The sequence below is a fragment of the Sorghum bicolor genome, chromosome 1 (assembly GCF_000003195.3).
Source record: "Sorghum bicolor cultivar BTx623 chromosome 1, Sorghum_bicolor_NCBIv3, whole genome shotgun sequence".
Classification (NCBI taxonomy): domain Eukaryota; kingdom Viridiplantae; phylum Streptophyta; class Magnoliopsida; order Poales; family Poaceae; genus Sorghum; species Sorghum bicolor.
In genome coordinates this window covers 76,399,566-76,421,620 of record NC_012870.2, presented here as the reverse complement: position 1 = coordinate 76,421,620, position 22,055 = coordinate 76,399,566, and the positions used below count along the sequence as shown (strand labels likewise).

The window sequence follows — 22,055 nt, the reverse complement described above, 5'->3', positions numbered from 1 at the left end:
CGCTTAGCACCTGCATGATCATCCCCAGCCAGCTGGTACCGTCCCCTCCCGGCCGCCGCCGGCTAGCTATAGCTAGCTTATCAGGGGCACCCTCCGTTGGGAGCTTGGCAGCCGGTGTTGTTGCCGCCCGGCAGCATCTGCATGATCATCTCCAGCCAGCCGCCGCCGTATGCTGTCGCTACCGCCGGCGCCTCCATCAGCAACGGCCTCGCCGCGACAATCGCGTTGCAGCACTGCATCAGCACGACGGCCACCAGCACAGCCCTCATCGCCGCCGTCGTCATCATCATCGATCGCCGCCGCCGCTGTATTATCGGATCAGTACGTCCCTTATGATGCGATCACACACGTTTTGTCTGCGATATACTGCGCTGTTCTTGCTACCTCTTGTAGTTGTAGCTGCTAAATATTGTGTCAGACTGCAGAATGCAGATGAGAGGAAGCTGGTTACGTCTATGGTGGTGGGGTGCTAGCTCTTGGAATGGTTGTTGGAAGAAGAGAGACAAGGTGGTGTGGCCTTTTATAGCCTCACGCCGCCAAGAAAACTACGACAGCGGACCGGGTCTATATTCTACGCAAGCACGTACTACTCGGTTTCCGGGGCTCGGTCCAGTTCTATATACACAAGGTTGAAAAATCAACCGATCAAAGCCAAATGCATACTAAAGACAACATCGATTCTAAAGTAGTATTTCCCTGTGCCTAGGTTGCATGTAGGGTGACATTCAGTGGTTATATCTTAAATCAACTATTTTGAACAATCGTTACAAGTTATTGCCGTTTATATATGTACTGAGTCTAGCTAGTTATTCAAAAATGGCACAAGTGGTTTTGCCTTGAATTTTGTATTGTATACTTTTTTGGTATTTTTCATAAATGTTTTGTAGAAAAATCATTATTCAAATTGTTTCTGATGCTCGGTCCTCACAAGACACACTAGAAAAATGTAGATTCTAGAAAATCTCACAAAAATCAGAAAGAGTGGCTATCAATTCAGCAAAACTCTAATCACCATTGGTTAGTAGTTGTTAGATGATCTAAATTACTCACCTATACCTATTCTATAAAAATTAGCATAATATATAAAAAAATATTATCCACCTTTGCCATAATTATAAAAAAAGTTAACATATATAAAGTAACCTTTGTAAAGATACATCTAAATTAATTGTCATTATTGATATTAGTAACCATTAGATACAAAGTGTATTTTCTAAATGGTACCTGCCTTTGCCATTAAAAAACATAGTATATATTATTATGTATGTTGTTTTTTGCGATTATATACATTGTTTTTGCGAGGAAGTAGGCCGGGCCGGTGATCAATGAACATTATTAGTATTAGGTATAAACAAAAGAACTAGTCGCCGTCAGTGCTCTATTTGTTGGACCGATGCATGGATATAGGTCTCTCACATTATATGATGCATATATACGTATTGTTTGAATTCTCGTGCTGAGACGTGTTGTTTCGCCACCAAGAATTCCATTCAACTGGGTCGAATTCAGCGAGTAGCGCTAGCTATAGTAGTCGCCGCGGACTCATTGATCGGTTCCTCCTCCTCTACTCTCCGCATCAGCGCGCGCCCTGCATCGTCTGCATGCACGTTTGTACTTGTACGTACGTGCTGACTGGTTTCGGGCGCGGTTACACACGTATGGACAATTCGGAGTATGGATGCATGGGTACATACGATTCGATTCGATATGAAGTGTGGCTCGTTCGTGGCTACACTGCATTGCAATTGGACGCTAGCTAGCTAGCTATACGCGGTTTTCAGCGCGCGCGCGGGCCGGCCGGGGTCCAATTCAATTCATTCCTAGGCCTCTTTTTTGCGTGCCTGTTGTGCAGTTTGCGAACGAATTCTCTCCGCGCCTACTGTACATGGACTGATTCAACTCATTCTTCGCATGGATTGGATTGAATTGAATTGAATTGAATTTATTTATTCCACTACTACGAATCTACGATACGATCCCCTTTTTTGACGTACGTACTGTACTGACTTCAATGGCCGGGTCGCGCGTCGTCCATCCAAAGTATGCTCCGAGAAAGCGGCGCGGCTGGGCCTGGGCGCGACGACAAAACTTTGCTGTGGTGGTCGGTCGGCCGGAACTCAAAGAGTCAAGAGCAACCGCCACGGACGGCAAACACGTTTGCTATGGCCTTGTTTAGTTCACCCTAAAATCCAAAATTTTTTAAAATTCTCCGTCATATTGAATCTTGTGACATATGTATAGGCATTGAATATAAATAAAAACAAAAACTAATTATACAGTTTGCCTGTAAATTGTGAGATAAAAAATTTAAGCTTGGTTACTTCATGATTGGACAATGTTGATCAAATAAAAACGAAAGTGTTATAATGTTAAAATCTAAAAACTTTTTGGATTTAAATAAGGCCTAGTAGTGCTACTGTGCTAGGTACTCGTTTTTGCTTGTGATAGTAAACTTTCTATATCATATTCATATAGTTGACATTAAAGCCGTAAGAGATAACGTTCGCAAAAAAAAGCCGTAAGAGATAATTTATTTTTCACAGTTTTCATTCACGAGGTTTATATGTTTTATGATTGGATTAATTGGAGAGAAGCTCCCACTGTTCTAATTTATATTTTACAATAGCTGACTTTCTTTAATAATTTAGGTTGTAGGGTAAATGGCCAGTTAAAACATATTTACGGAGAATTTAACAAGAACTAATTTGGTGTTCTATAGACTTGATAGAGATTCAACTTATAGGGGAAAACATCAAATTAAACTATATTTAGAAATGGACTGAGTATATACACTTAGATTGTTTATCATTGTTTTAGGAACCGTGTGACATGAGTGTCAAACAAAGTAACTCCAACAGTGCCTTTGAACAAAGAATTAAGACATCCGTGGTTGACAATTGCACTCTTATATTAAATTATTAATTTGGAACCTAAAATTGCATGAAAGATAAACTGCATGCATATATGTACACAGCATGTACATGCATGCTGCTGTGTCAAAAAAAAAGGCGTTGAATTTCACGTCAACATTAAAATTAACAATGCTATTTTTTTTTTCTTCGGCGAGGACTAGTATCGTCGTGATTCTCCGGCGATTCATTCAGTCTGTGGCAACGGTCAAACTAATAGAAAGTGTATACAAAATGAATTTCATGTCCATCAGAAGGTAGTAGTCTTATATATATGATAAGCCTTTGAAAGTTTGAATAAAGAATCAAGAGACCCCTGATGCGAAATGGCACTCTAATTAAATTAATTGAGAACCTAAAATTACACGTGAGATAAACCCCATGCAATTGTGCACGGAACTAATTAATCTGTTAATTACAAACTCTGACAAGTAGCTAGCTAGCTGTTTTTTTAGAAATTAAATGGAATATTTTTCCTTTTTTATAAAAGACAACTACCTAGTAAAGAACCAATCAAATGAAAGTATTATTATCTACGCAGCAGCTAGCATGTACATGTATGCTAATTAACGCCTAAATAAAATTAACAAAATCGCATCCAGCCTATCTTGGTCACTGATCAGCAAAGAGCCTGCATGCGTGCATCCAGTACGTTGTTGATGGAGGCGCCGCCCCGGCAAGTTTACGGCGGGTGGCCGGGAGCTTTGCCACCCAGCCGCCGCCCCGGCAAGTTTATCAGGGGCACGATCCGTTGGGAGCTTGGCAGTTGTGGTTGTTGCCGCCCGGCCCGCCTTTTAGTACCTGCATGATCATCCCCAGCCAGCCGCCGTCTTCTGTCGTCGCTACCACGGGTGCCTCCATCAGAAACGGCCTCGCCGCGACGATCATCACGTTGCAGCACTGCATCAGCACGACGGCCACCAGCACAGCCCTCGCCATCGCCGGCGATGACATCATAACACGGCGCTCGTTCGTTCGTCTTGGAGTTGGAGATGGAGCTGAGCTAGCTAGCAAATGTGATTGCAGTGCAGAAGCGAGATGATCGATGGATGGAGCTGCTGGGTTACTACGTACTACACGTTGTTGTTGGAGTTTGTTGGAAGAAGAGAGACAAGGTGGTGGCCTTTTATAGTCTCGTGTAATGCAAGTTTAATTAACTTCATGCATTGCGTGCCAGCAGATCGAGAAAATATGATAGCGGACCGGGTCCATTCTGAATTCTTCGATCGCTCTTGTACTTTTAAGCATTGCATGCGATTCATTCCTGACGCCTGATCGAGTAATTAAGCGCAAGCAATGCAAGTACGCGGTTTTCAGCTCACAAGTAGTTAGCACTCGGTCCGCGGTTGTGGCTTCAACTACCTGTTGAAGGCCGCATGCAAGTTCTCAGTTCAACTCACAAGGTTGACAGACAGCCAATCGATCAAAGGCAGCTGCTAGCTGCATGCAGTTCCATACACACGACGACGACGACGCTTTCTCTATCCAGCTAAACTGCTTGTAGCATTGTTACGTACGTTTCATACAGTGCCTTTTGTGTTTTTTCTTCGCACTTTCGCGCTAATAGAATTATGTGCTAAAAAAGACTCTGCTGTTTATAAAAAAACATTCTTTGAATCACATAATATAACATAGACGTCTATAACATACATGCATAACTCACCTCTATGAGACCAGTCTCAATGGAGGTTTCACAGAAGTTTTATGCATATTAAATATGCTGATATGACACTATATTGATGAAGAGAGAGATGATGAGAATTTCATAGGAGTAGAGATAGATTCATAGGGATGAAACTATTTTGCACTGTTTCCAAAATACAAATGTTTTGGAAATTGTGCCATAAAACTCCCACTGATACTGGTCTGAATAGACACCCAGATCCTATCCCTGTGAGCACATTTGAAGCACTATGCATGTTGTCAGATTTTGAAATTCACGAAGTCACACCATAGACGTTTCGCTATTGACGATAACATTGCCTACTATGTATATTTCCTCGACTCTCAGCACGTCATATGTAGATTCTTTTTTTTAAAAAAAAATTATTTGTTTAACTTTCTCACATCTATAGCCCTAATTATGCTAGCAGCAAAGAAAAGAAAAAAAATGGCATGGCAACGTCTCATTTTATTTCTCGCTTATACAAAAAAATATGTGGCAGAAGGCTACTCTACAATTTGAAGAAGTTGAGGTTTTAAACAGTCAAGGGCGGAATGGCTAATATAAAAACGGTTGACTGAGCCCAAAACCACACGTTCACGGGAAGCGCATTGCGTCAGCACTCGGCACCCTGCCCGCTGACCACCGGCGTGTGCCGTATCAGAATTGCATGAATGCAGTGCAGCTAAGGTAGGTACGCCACGTACCTAGGAGGACCCGACCGACCATGGAATGCCGCCTGAACTGGTTGGTCGCGCGGGAGGGAGACATGGATTTCTTTTACGGTCCTTTTTACTTCACCTAAAAACTAAAAATTTTTCAAAATTTTTCGTCACATTAAATCTTACGACACATGCATGAATAAAAACAAAAATTGATTACACAGACTATCTATAAATCGCAACATGAATTTTTTAAATCCAATTAATTTATAATTAAATAATAATTATTAAATAAAAACAAAAAATATTATAGTATTTAAAAACTAAAAAAATTCGAAACTGAACCAGGCCTTAGGGCACTTCCAATGCTACTAGAAACTTTATGTAGTTTCCATATCTATTAATTTCTATAGACACTATATATAGAAACTATGTTTCCAATGGATAGTTTCTATACAATAATTTGTTATCCAATTATATTCATTCTCTCTCAATCAATCATATCATTTCATGTCTTGGATTTCGCGTAGACATGGTTTCTAAGTTAGACCCAGTTTCTATGATTTTTTTCTCTCTCTTCAATAACTACATTGCCACATCAGCAAAATACTTAGGTGACACCATAATTAATGTCTATAGAAACTATGGTGATTTCTACATTGGAGTGCCCTTACATGCATATTCCGCACGGCATGCATGGTGAATGAAAAGGTAAAACGAAGCAAGCTTCAAAAGGGGGAAAAAAAAGGTAAAACGGAGCAGGACTGGGTCATGCATGGTGGGTTAGCGTTGACGATGGTATCGTACATTTCCTTCCCAGGTATTACCACGTACGTGTCGAGCGCCTACCATAAAGGTAGGTAGCGCCCCGTTCCGTTGGTCGCTAGCGACGCGGTTTAGTTTTCAGCGCGCGAGACCAGAGCTATTTTCAACTCGTCGCCACGATGATACACGGGCGTTCGTTCGTACCTATTGGTCACTACTGCCTCACTGGTCAGATATTACATACTGTACTACCTAGTACTGTGATCCAACATGCATACATGGGTCGCCGCGGCGGACCGCGAGTCTGCAATTGATCACGACTTCACGTACGAGCCGGGTGCGGTGTGCGCTGCATGCAGCTGCTCTGTCTGATGACTTGCTCCTATTTCTGCCGTGCGAGGCTAGCTCCCAGAAACAGAAAGCGGTGGGGTCTACTTCCTCCGGTCCCAGGCACAAAAGTTGGCCGGTTTCCGGTCTCCGATCCGTGCCGTCACAAGAAAATGAGACATTATTTTTTGTTTTTTTGCCATCCCACAGAAGGGATTTGCCAGAATGTCATTGACACACGCTAGAATGTCATTCTCCTTTCTATCCAATTTCATCGTTTTTTTAATTCCACCCCATCTTCTTTCCCGTTTTACCCTTACTTCTCTCGATCGCCCCCCACAAGAAAAATAAATAAACGAGTTCCATTCCATGAAGGTCAATTAATCTTTCATAATTTTGCCACATTAAATCGCTACTACAGGAACCACATTAATGTTAAAAAAATAACTGAGCTTTGGACTCAACAAGCTAGGTTTTAGCGAGTTTTTGAGTCAGTGAGGATGCTCATTTTCTGCTAATTTGTTGGTGACTTGTGTATGTACTCGATCATATGACTCTTCAAACTCAAGATTTTTGTTCTGGCTGAGGCGTATAATAAAGACAGAGTATTCATGCTTTAACCAAACAGTTTATTTTCTTTTCACAAAATATAACTTACAGTTGTTGTTTCATAGCTCACAATAACACTGAACCGAGCATGTTATAATAATTCACATAGAGAGAACAATACAAGCAAGATGCCACAAAAAAACTTAGGGATAACCCAATAATTTCACGCAAATCGGAACATCGTCATCAAACACTTATTGTGCAGATATATATTTCAAGATACAAAGTGTATAATATTGGGCTATTTATACTGGAAATCAAGTAGGGAATTGTATCCTAATACTTCTGTATTCTAAATTACAAGATAGTTCTGTTTTTTTTAGATATGTAACTTTTGTTATAGTCTTAATATATATTATGTCTACGTACATAGCAAAAACAACATATCTAATGAAAACCAAAATTTCTTATAATTTCAAACATAGGGAGTCAGTGGCCACTAAAAGCTCCCGGCCGATTGGGTTATCACAATTTACGGGCATCCGGAGCCGTTGGGAGCCTGCCAACCATTGTTGTTGGGGCAAGGACCCCGATGAAGGACCTGCATGATCAGCGCCAGCGGCGTCCCGGCGCCGCCGAGCTCCAGTCGTCCCAGCCACGGCCGGCGGCCGTCTCCTGCGGCCGCATCCAGCAGTGGCCTCGCCGCAAGGATTACGTTGAAGCATTGCAACAACAGGACGGCCACCGCCGCCGCCCTCACCATCAGCGCCGCCGCCGCCGTCGGTGCCATATATGACCAACTGATCGATCGTATTTTGTGATCTCGTATATATGTGCTGCTGCATGCAGCTGAGGTACCCTGCCTCCCTCTTATATAATAGTAAAATATATAGTTTCGTAATTGACGCTCCAAAAAAAGAATAATGACCAGCCAGTTAGTCGGTCATGCACCTCATACTTTTACAAGCGTTTGTGAACTGTTCTCTGTGGTCTAGCAAAAGTATATGTAGCGCAATGCCGTTTTTTCAGCGCTGGCGCGGTCCATTTTTGAATTCAAATCCCGTAAGTTTGAAGTCGATTCGATATTACTGACCGTTCGTAACGCTACTCGATCGCGGTAAGTACTGGCCGGTCGCGCGCGTACTATACTGTCAAAATAACAAGTCTATGAACCTAGTGTCTGTGTTCTCTAAGCGAGACGAAGCTGGGTGCCTGCTTCCAGCTGATAGCATCAGTCGTATACGGTTGGTTGGGAGAAAGTTAGTGACCGGCGAATTGTAGAGTGTATTTGGACTCGTTTTTGGCCAGTATCAATGTGCCTTATTGCTTGGGTTTGTGACGAATATAATTCTGGGTCCATCTCTGCAGTCTCTCTCATGCCTTTACTCGGTCAGGTAGGACCTGTACCAAATGACACTGCTATAGCTTCATCAAGTTCACAAGCGGCTACCGTTCTCACCTTTTTTTTTTTGCGGGGTATTGTTCTCACTTGTATACTGCTACTAGTACTGATTTCATCTATGCATTATTCGGTGCAGAAGCTTTTTATTTTTAACCTTAACCGTTCCTAAAAAAAGCTATTTGCAAATTAACACTTTTAGTTGTGCCGTACCGCGTGGCGTCTCAAAAAACATTGTGTCACACCACATGCATTAGCCTGAGATGCAGCACGCGGGAGTGTATGGGACAGATGTGCAGACACATAATTTCACATACACAGAACTCGTCACTCCATTTCGCTTTACGAAAGAGATAACTTTTAAGTAAAAATGTAGCTCTCAAGGAGATTTATAACTTTGCAGGTTTTGGTTTTTTATTTGAAGCTATTAAGATGATTTAAAAATCGATCCAAACTCACTGCTACAAGAAAGCTTTCTAGAGACAGCTAGAAATATCTGTCTATAGATTCTTCTGATCGCGTTTAAAATCAATTTTTAGAGATGGCTAGTACCTCAGCCGCCTCTAAAGATCACTTTCTAGAGGCGTTTGATACTCTCAGTTGCCTCTCTAAAATCAGTTTTCAAAAGTTCATTTTTTTTGCTAAATTTATTTATGTTTACTTTGATTTCCACATTTGAAATCTGGATAAAGAAAATCTAGCACGTTTAGTTGGACTCTGTATTTTATATTTTAAATTAAAGCAAACTAAAAGTTTATAGGTAGTGGACGTTCAGCCAGAACATCTGGGCCTAGAGACACCGCTGGATTGGACCAAAACAGGCCCATGTAAATTTTGATGGGACCTCATCCGAACAGGCCTGGACTCCGGTCCGCGTTTATCCATGCGACAGAGCCCTCTCTTCTTCTCCCGTTCCCCCCCACGCGTGCGCTTTCTCTTCTCTCTCCCGTGGCGCCGGCTGGGCGACCTCGCCGCCGGCCGCCGGCCTCGCCAGGTGCCCAGGTCTCCGTCGGGCCCTTCGAAAGGTTCCTTCAGGCCCTTATCCGGCTGCAAGCACCATCAGGTACGCCCACCCATTCTCTTCCGTTCCTGCTGTGCGAAACCGACCACCCAAACCCTAGCTTAAGCTGTTTGTTTTTGGATCTGTTGTAACTACAACTTTATAGATGATTGCACCTAGTAACTTCGATTCTGTTTGCAAAAATTATCGGGTGTACACCCATATCCTCTACTGTGTCCGCCCCTGGGTGTGGTGGGCAAGGACAATGCTGGAAAAGAAATGGGCATGGACAATGCTGGAAAAGAAACGGGCGGCGAATTATTTTGTGTATTTGGTCTGGCTTGGGTTCAGAAGTTTGTTAACCTCTCTTTTGTTTTACATTAATTATTAATGTGGGGGGGGGGGGGGGTGCTTTCTTATTAACAAATAGTAGGATTGTCTTAAGCCATACCGCCCCATTCTTAAATATCGAGTATCATCATGACATGCTGCCATGGTTGTGTATTATTGGCCCTTTTAGCATGTTATGGCAGCATATACCATTCTATCATTTTCCATTTTATGATCAATATAGGAATTTAAGCTTGTCTATTTGAATGCACATGCTCCTCTGTACATTACTCTGGAGCTGTACTGTGCCATGCCGTCCTTTTCTATTTCATGGTGCCTGTTGTAACACCAGTTGTACCTTCTCTGTTCAGAGACTGATTAGGAGTTCAAGGAGCAAATCAATTTGTATCGAATATAACCAAGCTTTCATGGCTATGGTGCGAAGTGATTCATCACATCATGGAGTTGTGGACAATAGCCCCAATGGATGTGCCCAGGCTAGGTGTGATGAAGCTAGGAAACTTGGTCCATCGTGGTATTTCAGTAGAAAAGAATTAGAGGAAAATTCTCCATCCAGGAGGGATGGTATTGATTTTAAGAAAGAGTCTAACCTTCGAAAGTTGTATTGCAAGTTTCTACAAGATTTGGGCATGTTGCTTAAAATGTAAGACTGAGACATTTTGTTTTCTTATATCATATATTATTGGCTCTTCTTTGTGTTTCATTTTCTATAAATTCTAAGAACACTCTTTAAAATGAAGTGCTACTTTGATGTTTCCATGACGCTGAGGCTTTTCAAAATATGTATCTATATTAGCTTATGTTTGCTTATTTTTATATATTCACTTGTGTGGTGGGCTGCACATATCTACAATTGTTTGTGGTAACAATATATATGTATCTTTTTCTCCCGTAAATAGTTGTGTATCTTTGACTAAGGATGGTCATACTGTCATTGAGAAGAGAGAAATTTGCATAGCTGTTATTGTATAATTTGAATTTTGGCATACTTGACAGTCTGGTATTTGAAAATGGACTGAGGTTTTGCTGGTCTTTATTTATTTTTGTGTGCATGGTTGATCTTGGTTGTTGCTTGCTAAAGTATGGCATTTTCCTTAGTGGTTATATGAATCCTTCAGTTTTTTTAAAAAGTTTTATTATATTGAATGGATTGTGTGGTCACCAAGTTTGCTAAAGTAAATACTTTTAGCTTCCTTTTATCTCGTAAAATCTACCTCATCTGTGCTGTTTTTAGGCCTCAAGTGACGATTGCCACAGCGATGGTATTCTGTCATCGTTTTTACCTTCGTCAATCCCTTGCAAAAAATGATAGACGAGTAAGTGTTATTTTGGTTTTCAGTGGTTGCCAAAATTTCCGTTAAGCTTTTAGGTTTGTGCATTGCCTTAGAAACTTTTACATTTTGATATAATTTTATTTTGCTAAGTTTTCAATTATTTGCCTTTTCCATTTTGTATCCCTGACTACTAACAAGATCTTATATAGTAGTTGATATGACAAACTAGAGGCTCATTTTTCACATTTTCTCTTGCATTCGTGTTAGAAACCAAATTCTTCTAGTATCTAATAGATATAGATTTACTCCTTCAAGCTAGGTATCACCCTGTCAAATGTATTTTGTTTCTATACAATAGGCACCAATACTTTTGAATCTAAATCTAATATCCACACAGATAATCGCCACAGTTTGTTTATTCTTGGCTGGAAAAGTTGAAGAAACACCTAAACCTCTGAGGGATGTCATCTTGGTTTCTTATGGGATGATTCATAAGAATGATCCTAAGTCTAGTCAGAGAATCAAGCAGAAGGTAATGGTTTAATTTGTCTCTTGTTTTGCTCCGGAAGTCCTGACACTATCTAGTTTTTTCCTGCATGATTATTACTGTTCAGCTAATATTGTTTCATACTCTTTACTCGGGAACTAGTGCATTTTTTTAACTTTATAATTCATTGTGTCATGCACTTCTAGGATGTGGTTGTATTCTTGTATAGCTATTTATGCAAGAAAAAAAATTAGGTTTTAGTCCCATTTTAATATGTAGATTCAAATCTCACTACGAAGTCTTAATGCGAAAGCAGTTGAGATCCACTTATTCTCCTGGGTTTGAATGCTCATGCTACTAATATCAATGCTTAATGGTTTTATGATGCTTAACAAACATTACTTACAAAATGATGATGGCCATCAATAGCTGCCATTGTATGCCCCCATTACCAGCTTATGGTTGCTCAAATCATCCCAAGGTGCTATCTAAGCTGAACTGTCTAACCCTGAAAATGTCTTTTTCTGTAAAAAAGTTATGCTCCTATGTGTCGAGCACTTTTGCATGAACATTATGATAGTGTTATCCTTTTGTGCTTCCTGCCTGAATCTACATATGGAGTTTATTTTCTGCATGCACCAGTTCATATTTGGTTCAAAAGAAAGCCATTTATGTATGAGTTGTTTCAACTGATATTAGTGCTTACTACTGCCTCTTGCAGGAAATATATGATAAACAAAAAGAACTTATTTTACTTGGGGAGCGAGTTGTACTTGCAACACTTGGGTTTGACCTTAATATTCACCATGCATATAGGCCCTTGGTTGAAGCAATAAGGAGATTCAATATTGATAATAAAAGTCCACTTGCTCAGGTTGCCTGGAATTTTGTAAATGATGGGTATGCTAGTGCTACCCTTGCTGTTTTTTTGAAATTGCAGTTCACAGTTGTGTATCTACTACACTTAATGTTGTGCACTGTACAGGCTGCGTACTTCGCTTTGCCTGCAGTTCCAGCCTCATCATATTGCAGCTGGTGCTATCTGTTTGGCTGCTAAATTTCTCAAAGTGAAGCTCTCATTAGATGGTGATAAGCATTGGTGGCAGGATTTTGATGTCACGTATCGACAGCTTGAAGGTTGGTCCTTATTTGCAAAGTTAGCGATGAAATGTATCCACCTGCCCTACTTTGTTTATTTGTTCTGCATATGTTTTGATCGTTATTGATTGAATTAGCAGTTTAGCACCATGTGTTTGGTGTGTCAAATTGAATTTTGTTCCTGTGAAACTCCTGGTTTTGAAGGAATGATACACATCATAGATACTTAACTTGATAACTTCGTGTTTTCTTTCTTTACTGCTAGCAGTTATTGACAAACTGCAGCTCCATTGAACTTATATTCAGGCTAAAGTAGGACCACATTGTTCTCCACTGCATTAAGGCCTTGTTTACTTCCACCCAAAAACCCAAAATTTTTCAAGATTCCTCGTCACATCGAATCTTTAGACGCATGCATGTAGTATTAAATATAAACAAAAATAAAAACTAATTGTACAGTTTGGTTGGAATTTACGAGACGAATCTTTTGAGCCTAGGTAGTCCATGGTTGGACAATAATTACCATAAACAAACGAAAGTGCTACAGTGTCACAAAAATTTTTTCTTCCGGAACTAAACACGGCCTAATTAAGCACATTGTTTATTTTTTTGTTAGCATTGTTTATAAAGATGAAAATATATTTCATGACATGTTATCGTTTGGGTTTATACTGTTTCGACTTTTCCATATCTTAATTCATTATACAATTTAATTTCCAAAACTTACTTTTTAGACACTTTATTTAAATTCTAGCATGCTCGAACCAATTCTTTTTTCTGTTTCAGACTGCAGAAGAAGGTAGCATATTTTTAAGCTATTCTGAGAAAAGTAGGTACAATTGGAAGTGTACAATTTTTTTTTAGAGTTTAAGGGCCATGCCCCAGCCTTAGCATTAACCAAGACAAAATGTTTACAACATTCAACCGGTTTAGCAGAAGTCACAGCTCATCATTGGGTGCTAACAGAACACGCACACAGCACACCAACACCAGATATTACATGAGCCAAGCCGATTTGAATTCAGCCAAACTAAACCATTTGTTTTCACATGCTTTTCCAACCATTTCTTCACAGCCAACGACATGATCCTTCACTTCCTCCCGGAGGGTTTGGTATTGCCAATCATGTGCATGCATGAAAAGGTACCTCTCCCAGTTTTTGCCTACCTTGGGCATCCAGGTAGCAGGTAGGCCTTGTGGCAATATTCCTCAACTTCTCCAGTTTCTGATTGTACTCCAGGAGCTTTTCCTTGGGACAGAGCAATCTCCAATTTTGGAGCATATTGACAACATGCTGGATTAGAATTTTCACATCCTTCCAAAGACAACCCTGAAAACATAAACTATTTCTTAACTTCCAAAGCTCCCACAAGGCAGCAGCACAGAAAATATTATCAACTAAGAATCTCTTATTACTTAACCACATAGCACCAATAGATTCAAAGGATCTACCTACATTTCTACCAATCACCTCAGCTAGATAAACCCACAACTGGCTAGCAACCACACAGTCAAAAAAGATGTGATGGACATATTCATTTTCCATACAAAATAAACAAGACTTATCATCTACCTTCCTTCTTAGACGTAGATCATCTCTGGTCAACAACTTGTTTTTGGACAAAAGCCAAAGAAAGAAATGTATTCTAGGGGGTATCTTCAGATTCCAGACAGCAGGAACATGGACTGGTAAAATACCTCTAAAATTGACTATCTTATATAAAGACTGAGAAAATAGACTCCATTAGAGGTGAATTTCCAAATCAAAGCATCCGCGTCATCACTAAAAGTAATGGTAGAAGCTAGTTGAACAACTTCTAACCAAAGATTCATTAGCCCTATTGTCAACACACCTTCTGAAAGTGCACTTCTACACCATCCCACAAATTGGCTACTGTATCAGACTTTTCATTCACTAAGATATATACCTCCCAATATTGAATAGCAAAACTGGAGGGTCCCAACCAATATCCTCCCAAAACTTCACCTTTTTCCATTCCCTATTTTCCAGGTATATCCCATCTTGGCAGCAGAAGCTGCCCAGATCATACCTCTAAAAAAATTGAGAACTACCAGCAGTAGGACTATAAAAAATGTTGGTCTTACTAGTTTCATATTTATGATCAATCAGCCCCCTCCAGAATTTTTTATCACCTAGATTGTACTCCCTCCATCCCAAATTGTAAGTCATTCCAAGAATCTTGGAGAGTCAAAGCATCTCAAGTTTGACCAAAATTATAGAAAAAATTATAAAATTTTGTGGCATCAAATAGATATACTATGAAAAATATAATTAATGAATACCTAATGATACTTAGTTGATATCATAAATGTTATTATCCTATCATATAAATTTGGTTAAACTTGAGATGCTTTGATTCTCCAAGATTCTTGGAATGACTTACAATTTGAGATGGAGGGAGTATCTCTTAATCCAAGATTTTAGAAGACAAATATTCAAATCTCTTAAACTAGGAATCCCAAGGCCACCATACTCCATCATACTAACACTATCCCAGTTAGCTAAATGATACCTATGAGCAGTAGGGTTGTCACTCCACAAACAGTTAGCTAAATGGGTATTCAAGATCTTTATAGCCCATTTGGGAAACTTAATAAAGGAAAGAAGGTACGCAGGGATACTAAGCATGCTTTAATAAGGACAAGCTTAGCTGCATAGGAAAGTAGATTTCCTCTGCACCCCGCAATGCGCTTAAGCATTTTGTCAACTAAAGGCTGAACATCCTCTCTAGCTAATTTCTTGAAATGGAGTGGTACCCCTAGATAATGTATATTGTTATTTAGCCTAAAAAAGGGCTGGCCAAGTGAGGGACTTGCATTAGGCAATTTTCTGAACATGCTATGATGATATTCTGCCACCAAATATGGAGTTTGATTTTCCATCTCGTGAAACGTTCTTGTTCCTGTTGGGTATTTCTAGGTGCTATGTGTCTTGCTATATTAGTACTACCTCCATTCCACAAAGAGTTACGTTTTGGTTTTGTCCTAAGTCAAACTATCTTATGTTTGACCAAGTTTATAGAGAAGATGATCAACATTTATGGCAGCAAATAGATTTACTATGAAAATATATTTCATGATGAATCTAATGATATTTATTTGTATCATAAATATTGGCTAAACCAGAATTACTCTCTTTGCGGGACGGAGGCAGTATGTTGCTCCTTTTTTAGGTATATGTTGAAAGTTGTCTATAAATGAGATTTTGATAGTGCACACATGCATTTTTGTTAATATATTTACCTTAAGAGCTTTGCAATTAGTAACTGGTGAGCATCTTCTGATTTCTACTGGTGCCTTGTCACATACACCATTTTGGTAAAGGGGGCAAATACCTTACTGTTTGATAGGAACCAACCGATAAACTACTCAAGTCCCAGCTACCTTTTAGCTGTTAGAATCTTATTAGTAGCCTCTAAAAGGATCAGCAAGCTTCTGTCCTTTTTGAGGCTGGTCTCTACTATGTATTGTTTAGCTTTGACTAAGCAGTACATGGCAATTCTTATTTGTACTAACTATTATTTATTATCTTATTATAACAATTTAGTCTGACATGTGATTTTATCTCTTGGGTTCTAAGTTGCATCTGATCTGATGATAAAACATATTTGTTGTCCATCATTGCAGAGATTAGCGGTCAGTTGTTGGAAATGTATGAGCAAAACCGTACAACGCAGGCACAATCATCACAGGGAAGTGAAGCCGAAGGGAGCTCCGCTGGTGTGTGTAATCAACGTTCATCTGTAAAGTCTGAAGCAAATTCCAAGGAACCATCTGCTCATGGTTATCTTCAGGCATCCAGATCGCAAAATTTGCAGCATTCGTCCTCAACAAGCGCTTCAGGTCACCATGACGATGGGCACTCAAATTCAGACAAGCATATTTCTGGCCACAAAATGCTGCAAAATGACAATGCTAACCATGGTGGCAGCAAAGAAAAGAACAAAAGTGGAATCAAAACTGATACTGGTATGGACAGATTGCACCATGACAAAAAGTTCTCGCCTGGACATCGTTATCCAGTGGAAGAACATCAACCACATCGATCGGATGATAATTCCAATGAAACAAGAGATGGTGTTGGTGGCCTTGAAGCTCCTGTTGTGTCAACCTCGAGAATGGATGCAATGAATAAAATTGACAAGGATAAAGTAAAAGCAGCTCTGGAGAAGCGAAGGAAGTCGAAAGGTGGTTTTGCCTCAAAGGTAAATTTGATGGATGATGATGATCTACTTGAGAGAGAGCTAGAACAAGGTGTTGAGTTGGCTGTTGAGGTTGAGAAGATTAAACAGGATAAGAAGCAGAACTTGTCCGATGGTAGCAAGCATCCACCAGACCTTCAAAACACTGACCAAGTAATGGAGAATGGTCACCATGTCAAGCAGAGTCTACCAACAACAGCTGAAGACATGGGCTGTCTGATGGACAGTAAAGAACAACATCCTTCACCATTTATTAAGCAAAATGATGTTCCTGAGCACAAGTCACAGCAGCTTGATGACACATTGAAGCACCAAAAGGGCTATGACCATCCTCAACTTGTAGGAGGCCCTGAGCTGGATGGAAAGGACTGCAAGAGACCTAAGCTCGACGGGTAGGTTTACATATGATTTTGGATGGTTTTTTTTGGAAACTGACATGAATTCATTGTATGATGAGGAGTACATGTTGATGAGCATGTGTCTTCAATGGTGCCTGACGATGCTGTGCCCAAAATTGCTGTGCTGCGGAACATCAAGATGATGTGTCCTGCAACTGATTGCAGTTTACAAATTGAGGAAAGTCGGGCAGCAATATTTACTAGGTTCCAACAAACATTGGTATATATATGAACGAAACATGCTCTGATGCTCATGCTTCTGGTAACAGTTGCATTCATTTCTTGTATGTGATGTTCTGGTTAAAGCGATGCAAAGGTTTTGCAAGGCATGATGATTGTCCCAATCAAGGTCGCAAATATTGGTGCAGCCTTCCTTTCCATTGTCCTAATTAAATGATTTCCCTTTTTTTTTTTATCTCTTCACTATTTTCACTTTTTAGAAGTTTATATAGGGCAGCTCCAGAGCAAATTTTGACTCATTAGATAGTTTCGACTCTGATTTTACATTGTCTAGATTAGATAACTTGTGGTCCTAGGCTTACTAAGGCCCTGTTGTGACAGGCCGCATACGTGTCATTGATTAAGGCTGCATACAACTTTCTGAAGCACGGCCAACGGAGTATACAGCTTGTGATTTTAACTCACTTGAGGCACTTCCAAAAGCTCGATCCAGTAGTAAATCATGTAAATGTATAGGTAAAAAATATACATAGTAAGGTTTAATGAGCACTCTGATTCTGTCCTTATTGTAAACAAAGCTGCTAGTACATTTTTGTTTCAAACTTGTATCGATCTACTACTACTGAATTACAAACATCTTCCAAGTAAAGAATCCATGTTTTGTACGTATAGAAATGGAATATACAGTATAATTTGCAGGCCCACGCAATGCGATGCATAAGTGTATCCATCACAGAGATTCGATCAGAGGAGTAGACGCAGAGGCTTGAAAGCTGCTGCGTAAGCTAGTTTTATGGTTGGTTGCCGATTTCGCCGACGCCGGAGTAACCAGGATCTCGCCAGTCCATCTGGTTGCCTTCCCCCGGTTCGGTCGGCAACGACGACGGCCTCGCCGCCAGGATCATCATCGTCACACTGCAGCACTGCAAGCATAGCACGAGCGCCACCGCGATCCTCAACATCACTGACGCCCTCCTCGTCGGTGACATATACCGGCTTACGTAGTACTGTACTTTGTTAGAACTAGCTAGCGCTAGTGTACTGTGTGTCTCGGACTCAATCGAAGCAATGCAAAAAGACAGTGTTTGTGTGCACGTCGAAATATGATGGTGTTGTTGTTGGGCAACATGCATGATAGTTTCCGTTTTATATATAGAGAGTGTGTCGTTATTACGCATGTTAAAGCCATCAGCCGATCGATCGAGAATAAAATATGACCAATAAGGACTGGGTCGCCTATAATCGCTGCTGGATCGTTCTCGGTTCTCACTCACGGCACGCGGTTTTCACGGCGCGGTCCAACACCGGCTAGATTCCGGCCCGGCCTGGCTGTCCAGTTGCATGCAAAGATATAGTAATATGTAAAGTAATTTTGATGAGGTTGCTTTTATGTTTTGTAGAAAAAAAAGGGAGAATAAAACTAGATCAGCACCTCTTGGTGAATTTAAAATTCATCATCGAGTGCGTGGGGTGCAGCATGTCGCCGGCCAAAGGTTCTTTGACTTCTTTCCGCGGTTCAGCCGACGCTCGGTGTGTAGTGTGTACGGTGCCGTGACGGGGTGTCCCGAGTGGACGGAGCACGAGCATCTCACCGGCGACGGACCGTGGGCCCAAGCGCGGCACCCGGCCACCGCCACGTGCCCACGGGCCTTCCTCCCTCCTGCGCTAGGCGCGAATATTCCCGCGGCCTCCACTCTTTGGGCACGACGCGACGGCGACGCGGACGCACATCATCGGGTCCGAGTCCGACGACCACTCGCCTGCCGACCACCCTGCCAGGACACACAGGCAAGGCGTCCGACAACAGAATGAGGAGTAGGACAGTTGTCCTGCCTGCTGAACATACCGTGGAATTCAGTTTCCTGGACATGATACAAGCAGTGAAGCGCACAGATAAAAAGTTCAGTTTTAACGACTAGGATAACTTGAGCTCAAAAGGTGCTGCATATTAAGAGTACACATATGACTGAGTTGACGGAAGAACATAGAAGTTCAAGCTTGACTAGGTTCTTCTGAGTCTTCTTCGGCTCTTTGATTGTCTGAATTGATCAACTGCAGATGCTTCACTCTTGCTCTTCCTCTTCTGTGGCAGTTTGTGTGCAGTCTGATGTTAGAAAACCAGGAAAGCCACACTCCAGCTTTTTGTCCGGCATCCAAGTTAGCGTCTTCTTCTCCCAGCTGAATTGAATGGATTCTCGGTACTTGAACAAATTATCAGCTACTTTGAATTTTGTACTCCAAGTATTACCTAGACAGGTCAAGCTGTAGTACGGGGACATGTATGTAGAAGTAACTCCAATTTGACAGCAGACAGCCACGACGTGAGAGCAGGGTTTGCGAAGAAGCTGCATCTTGTTGCATGAACATGCAGCACTTTTTCTGATTCTGCGCGCTCCAAACTTATCCACGCTACTGGTAGATTTTGAATACAGGCGAACAACTACACGCTTCTGCCCTGACTGAACCACAAACTGTTTAACATCATCCCCCAATATAACATTGTTGCACTTTGTTTTCACGCAGATCACCTGATGCGCCTGGGCCTTCTGCATTTTGAGATCCATCTCATCCTGTACACGTTGAGGGAACTTCATTGCTGGGTCGTTGATTGCTTTGTTTGCTGCGTCACTTGTGTTTTTGAAGTACTCTACCATGCGCTTGAATGTCACCTCCACTATGGCACAGAGTGGTACTCCTTTGAATACATGGCTATGCTTATATATATCAGATATATCAGTGCCCATGATGCCATACCTAGCTCTATTTGTGTCATGCAGCAGTGACCACTTCTCCTTCGGTTTCAGATGGATCCAATCAGAAAACTTTGTTATCTTCATTTGGCTGTCATCTCTGTGATTTCCTTCTTCCCCATCCTGCACTGACTTCAGTTGGCTGCATGGTGCTGGTGCCTCAAGTTCTGCCTCATCAAGCTCGCCTGAACCCTGCAGCATTTCCTGACTTGAACTGCTTTCTTTCTCTGCCATATATTTTGATGTCAACTCATCTAGCTCCTTCCATATTTCAGCAAACTTACTGTGTTGCTTCTGCTGGCAAAGCCTCTTGAACATCGACACCAGTTTCTTGTCACTAAAATACTCCAAGAAGTTTTCAGCAAGGTGTAGCATACACCACCGGCTTTGTACATCCCTCCATGGGTGCGTTTCATCTGGGTTATTCTGAATATCATCTACAGCATTTACCAACTCCACTTTGCAGTCATGGATAATGCAGACACCAGAGCGCTCCTTCACGACTGCTCGCTTCACATTCCTAAGAAACCAAAGCCAGCTTTCCTTTGTCTCTCTCTCGGCAATAGCAAATGCTACTGGAACGAGGCAATCATTAGCATCTAACGCAAGGGCAGTCAACAGCACCCCTTGATATCTCCCACATAGTGGTGTGCCCTTAACACAAAGCACAGGGCGACAGTAACTGAAGGCACGTATGCACTGTGCAAGTGCCCAAAATATACAATTGAGGACTCGGAAATCCTTGCAGCCCACAACCTCTGTATCCTTGATGTCAAAAAAACTACCTGGGTTTGAACATACTATGTCCTTAAGCAACGTTGGGACATAGTCGTATGAATCATAATACGTACCGAATCTGAATTCAAAAGCTTTCTGTTTTGCCCTCCAAACCTCAGGGAGACTGAACTGCTCGCCACATTCGTCAGCAACTTTTGTTGAAATTTCCTTCACTGTCATTGGTAGCAGGTGGTCGTGCAGAGAGCGCAGCCGAAGAGGCTCATCAGACACTTTCCCCAAGGGCAGCAACACCGTTGATAGTTGGGAGTAACCTTCAGGTATGGCTTTGAGCAGAACATCATAGTGCTTGAGTTCAGAGCAGTCCGCATACAGCATGAGCTGCTGAAACGCTTTTTTTCTCTTCATTTTATTGACAAAGGAAGTCCAAGACCTGTCGCTATGGAAACCTCGGACCTCCCAGTCCAAGTTGTCCGAATAAAAGTCTGGACCATGGTCATCTAGACCGATATCGAAGAAGTCAGGGCAGAATTCTTTGAAGAACCCCTTGATTTGGAGATCTTGTGTCTCTGGATGAAGACGGAACAGTTTCAAGATCCAGAGCTTGACATCCACCAATGTCATCGGCCACGGCTGCGGCAGCTCCGCCACTATGTGGCCGCATTCATCCAAATTTTCTCCTCGCACATCCCAGAAACCTTCGATGTTTCTTCCTCCTCGCCAGAGGTTTCTTATGTGCCCGTAGCGCACCTCGATGTGATATGTTTTGTGATCCTATGCACCGAACAATGGCACAATATAAATGCGACATATTCATACGAACGAAATCAGATTCAGGAAAAAGGCTAGATGCACGAATGCGGTGAACAGTACAGCACGAAGCCACGAGCACGAACCTGTGCCTTCCGAGGCTTCCGAGGGGCCGCCGGGGCCTTACGCTTCCTCCCACCGGTGGTGGCACCCTGCAATCCCAAAAACATGCAAACATTAGCCAAAGGGAGATCGCGAATCGACAGTAAAAGGAGGAGGGTGGTGCAGTGGAGTACGGGATTGGAGCCATCGGAGGCCAGAGCGGACGCGTCGGGGCCGGCGGCGGTGGAGGACGCGCACGGTGCCATCGCTGTCGCACGGGTGGACGAGCCCCCGCGCTTCCCCCATGGACGGATTCGTCGGAGGCAACCTCCGCTTGGAGTTGGTCTCGAGCTTCGATTGTGTCAGTTTTACTGTTGTGCTTGGCGGCGGGGGAAGTGGTGAGGTTCCCTAGTTCCCTCCATTTTCTCAGATT

General features: G+C 41.8%; 2 protein-coding genes across 2 annotated transcripts in view; one reads left to right on the top strand and one right to left on the bottom strand.

The window, feature by feature from the left end:
* On the top strand, positions 9,145-17,514 carry LOC8082147 (cyclin-T1-4). Its single transcript, XM_021450505.1, has 7 exons — positions 9,145-9,337; positions 9,976-10,268; positions 10,860-10,941; positions 11,297-11,431; positions 12,108-12,286; positions 12,372-12,523; positions 16,133-17,514. The coding sequence occupies exons 1-7, from the start codon at positions 9,158-9,160 to the stop codon at positions 17,101-17,103; spliced, it is 1,992 nt and encodes a 663-aa protein (XP_021306180.1). The 5' UTR covers positions 9,145-9,157; the 3' UTR covers positions 17,104-17,514.
* Positions 19,187-22,055, bottom strand: part of LOC8082146 — a 2,879-nt gene continuing 10 nt past the window's right edge. Inside the window, exons 1-3 of the mRNA XM_021463658.1 lie at positions 21,817-22,055; positions 21,667-21,732; positions 19,187-21,544 (exon numbers count right to left, since the gene is read on the bottom strand). The exon at positions 21,817-22,055 is cut by the window's right edge and continues 10 nt beyond it. Coding sequence (XP_021319333.1) covers positions 19,349-21,544; positions 21,667-21,732; positions 21,817-21,888 — 2,334 coding nt within the window. The 5' untranslated portion in view covers positions 21,889-22,055 and the 3' untranslated portion in view covers positions 19,187-19,348. The remainder of the gene's footprint in view (positions 21,545-21,666; positions 21,733-21,816) is intronic.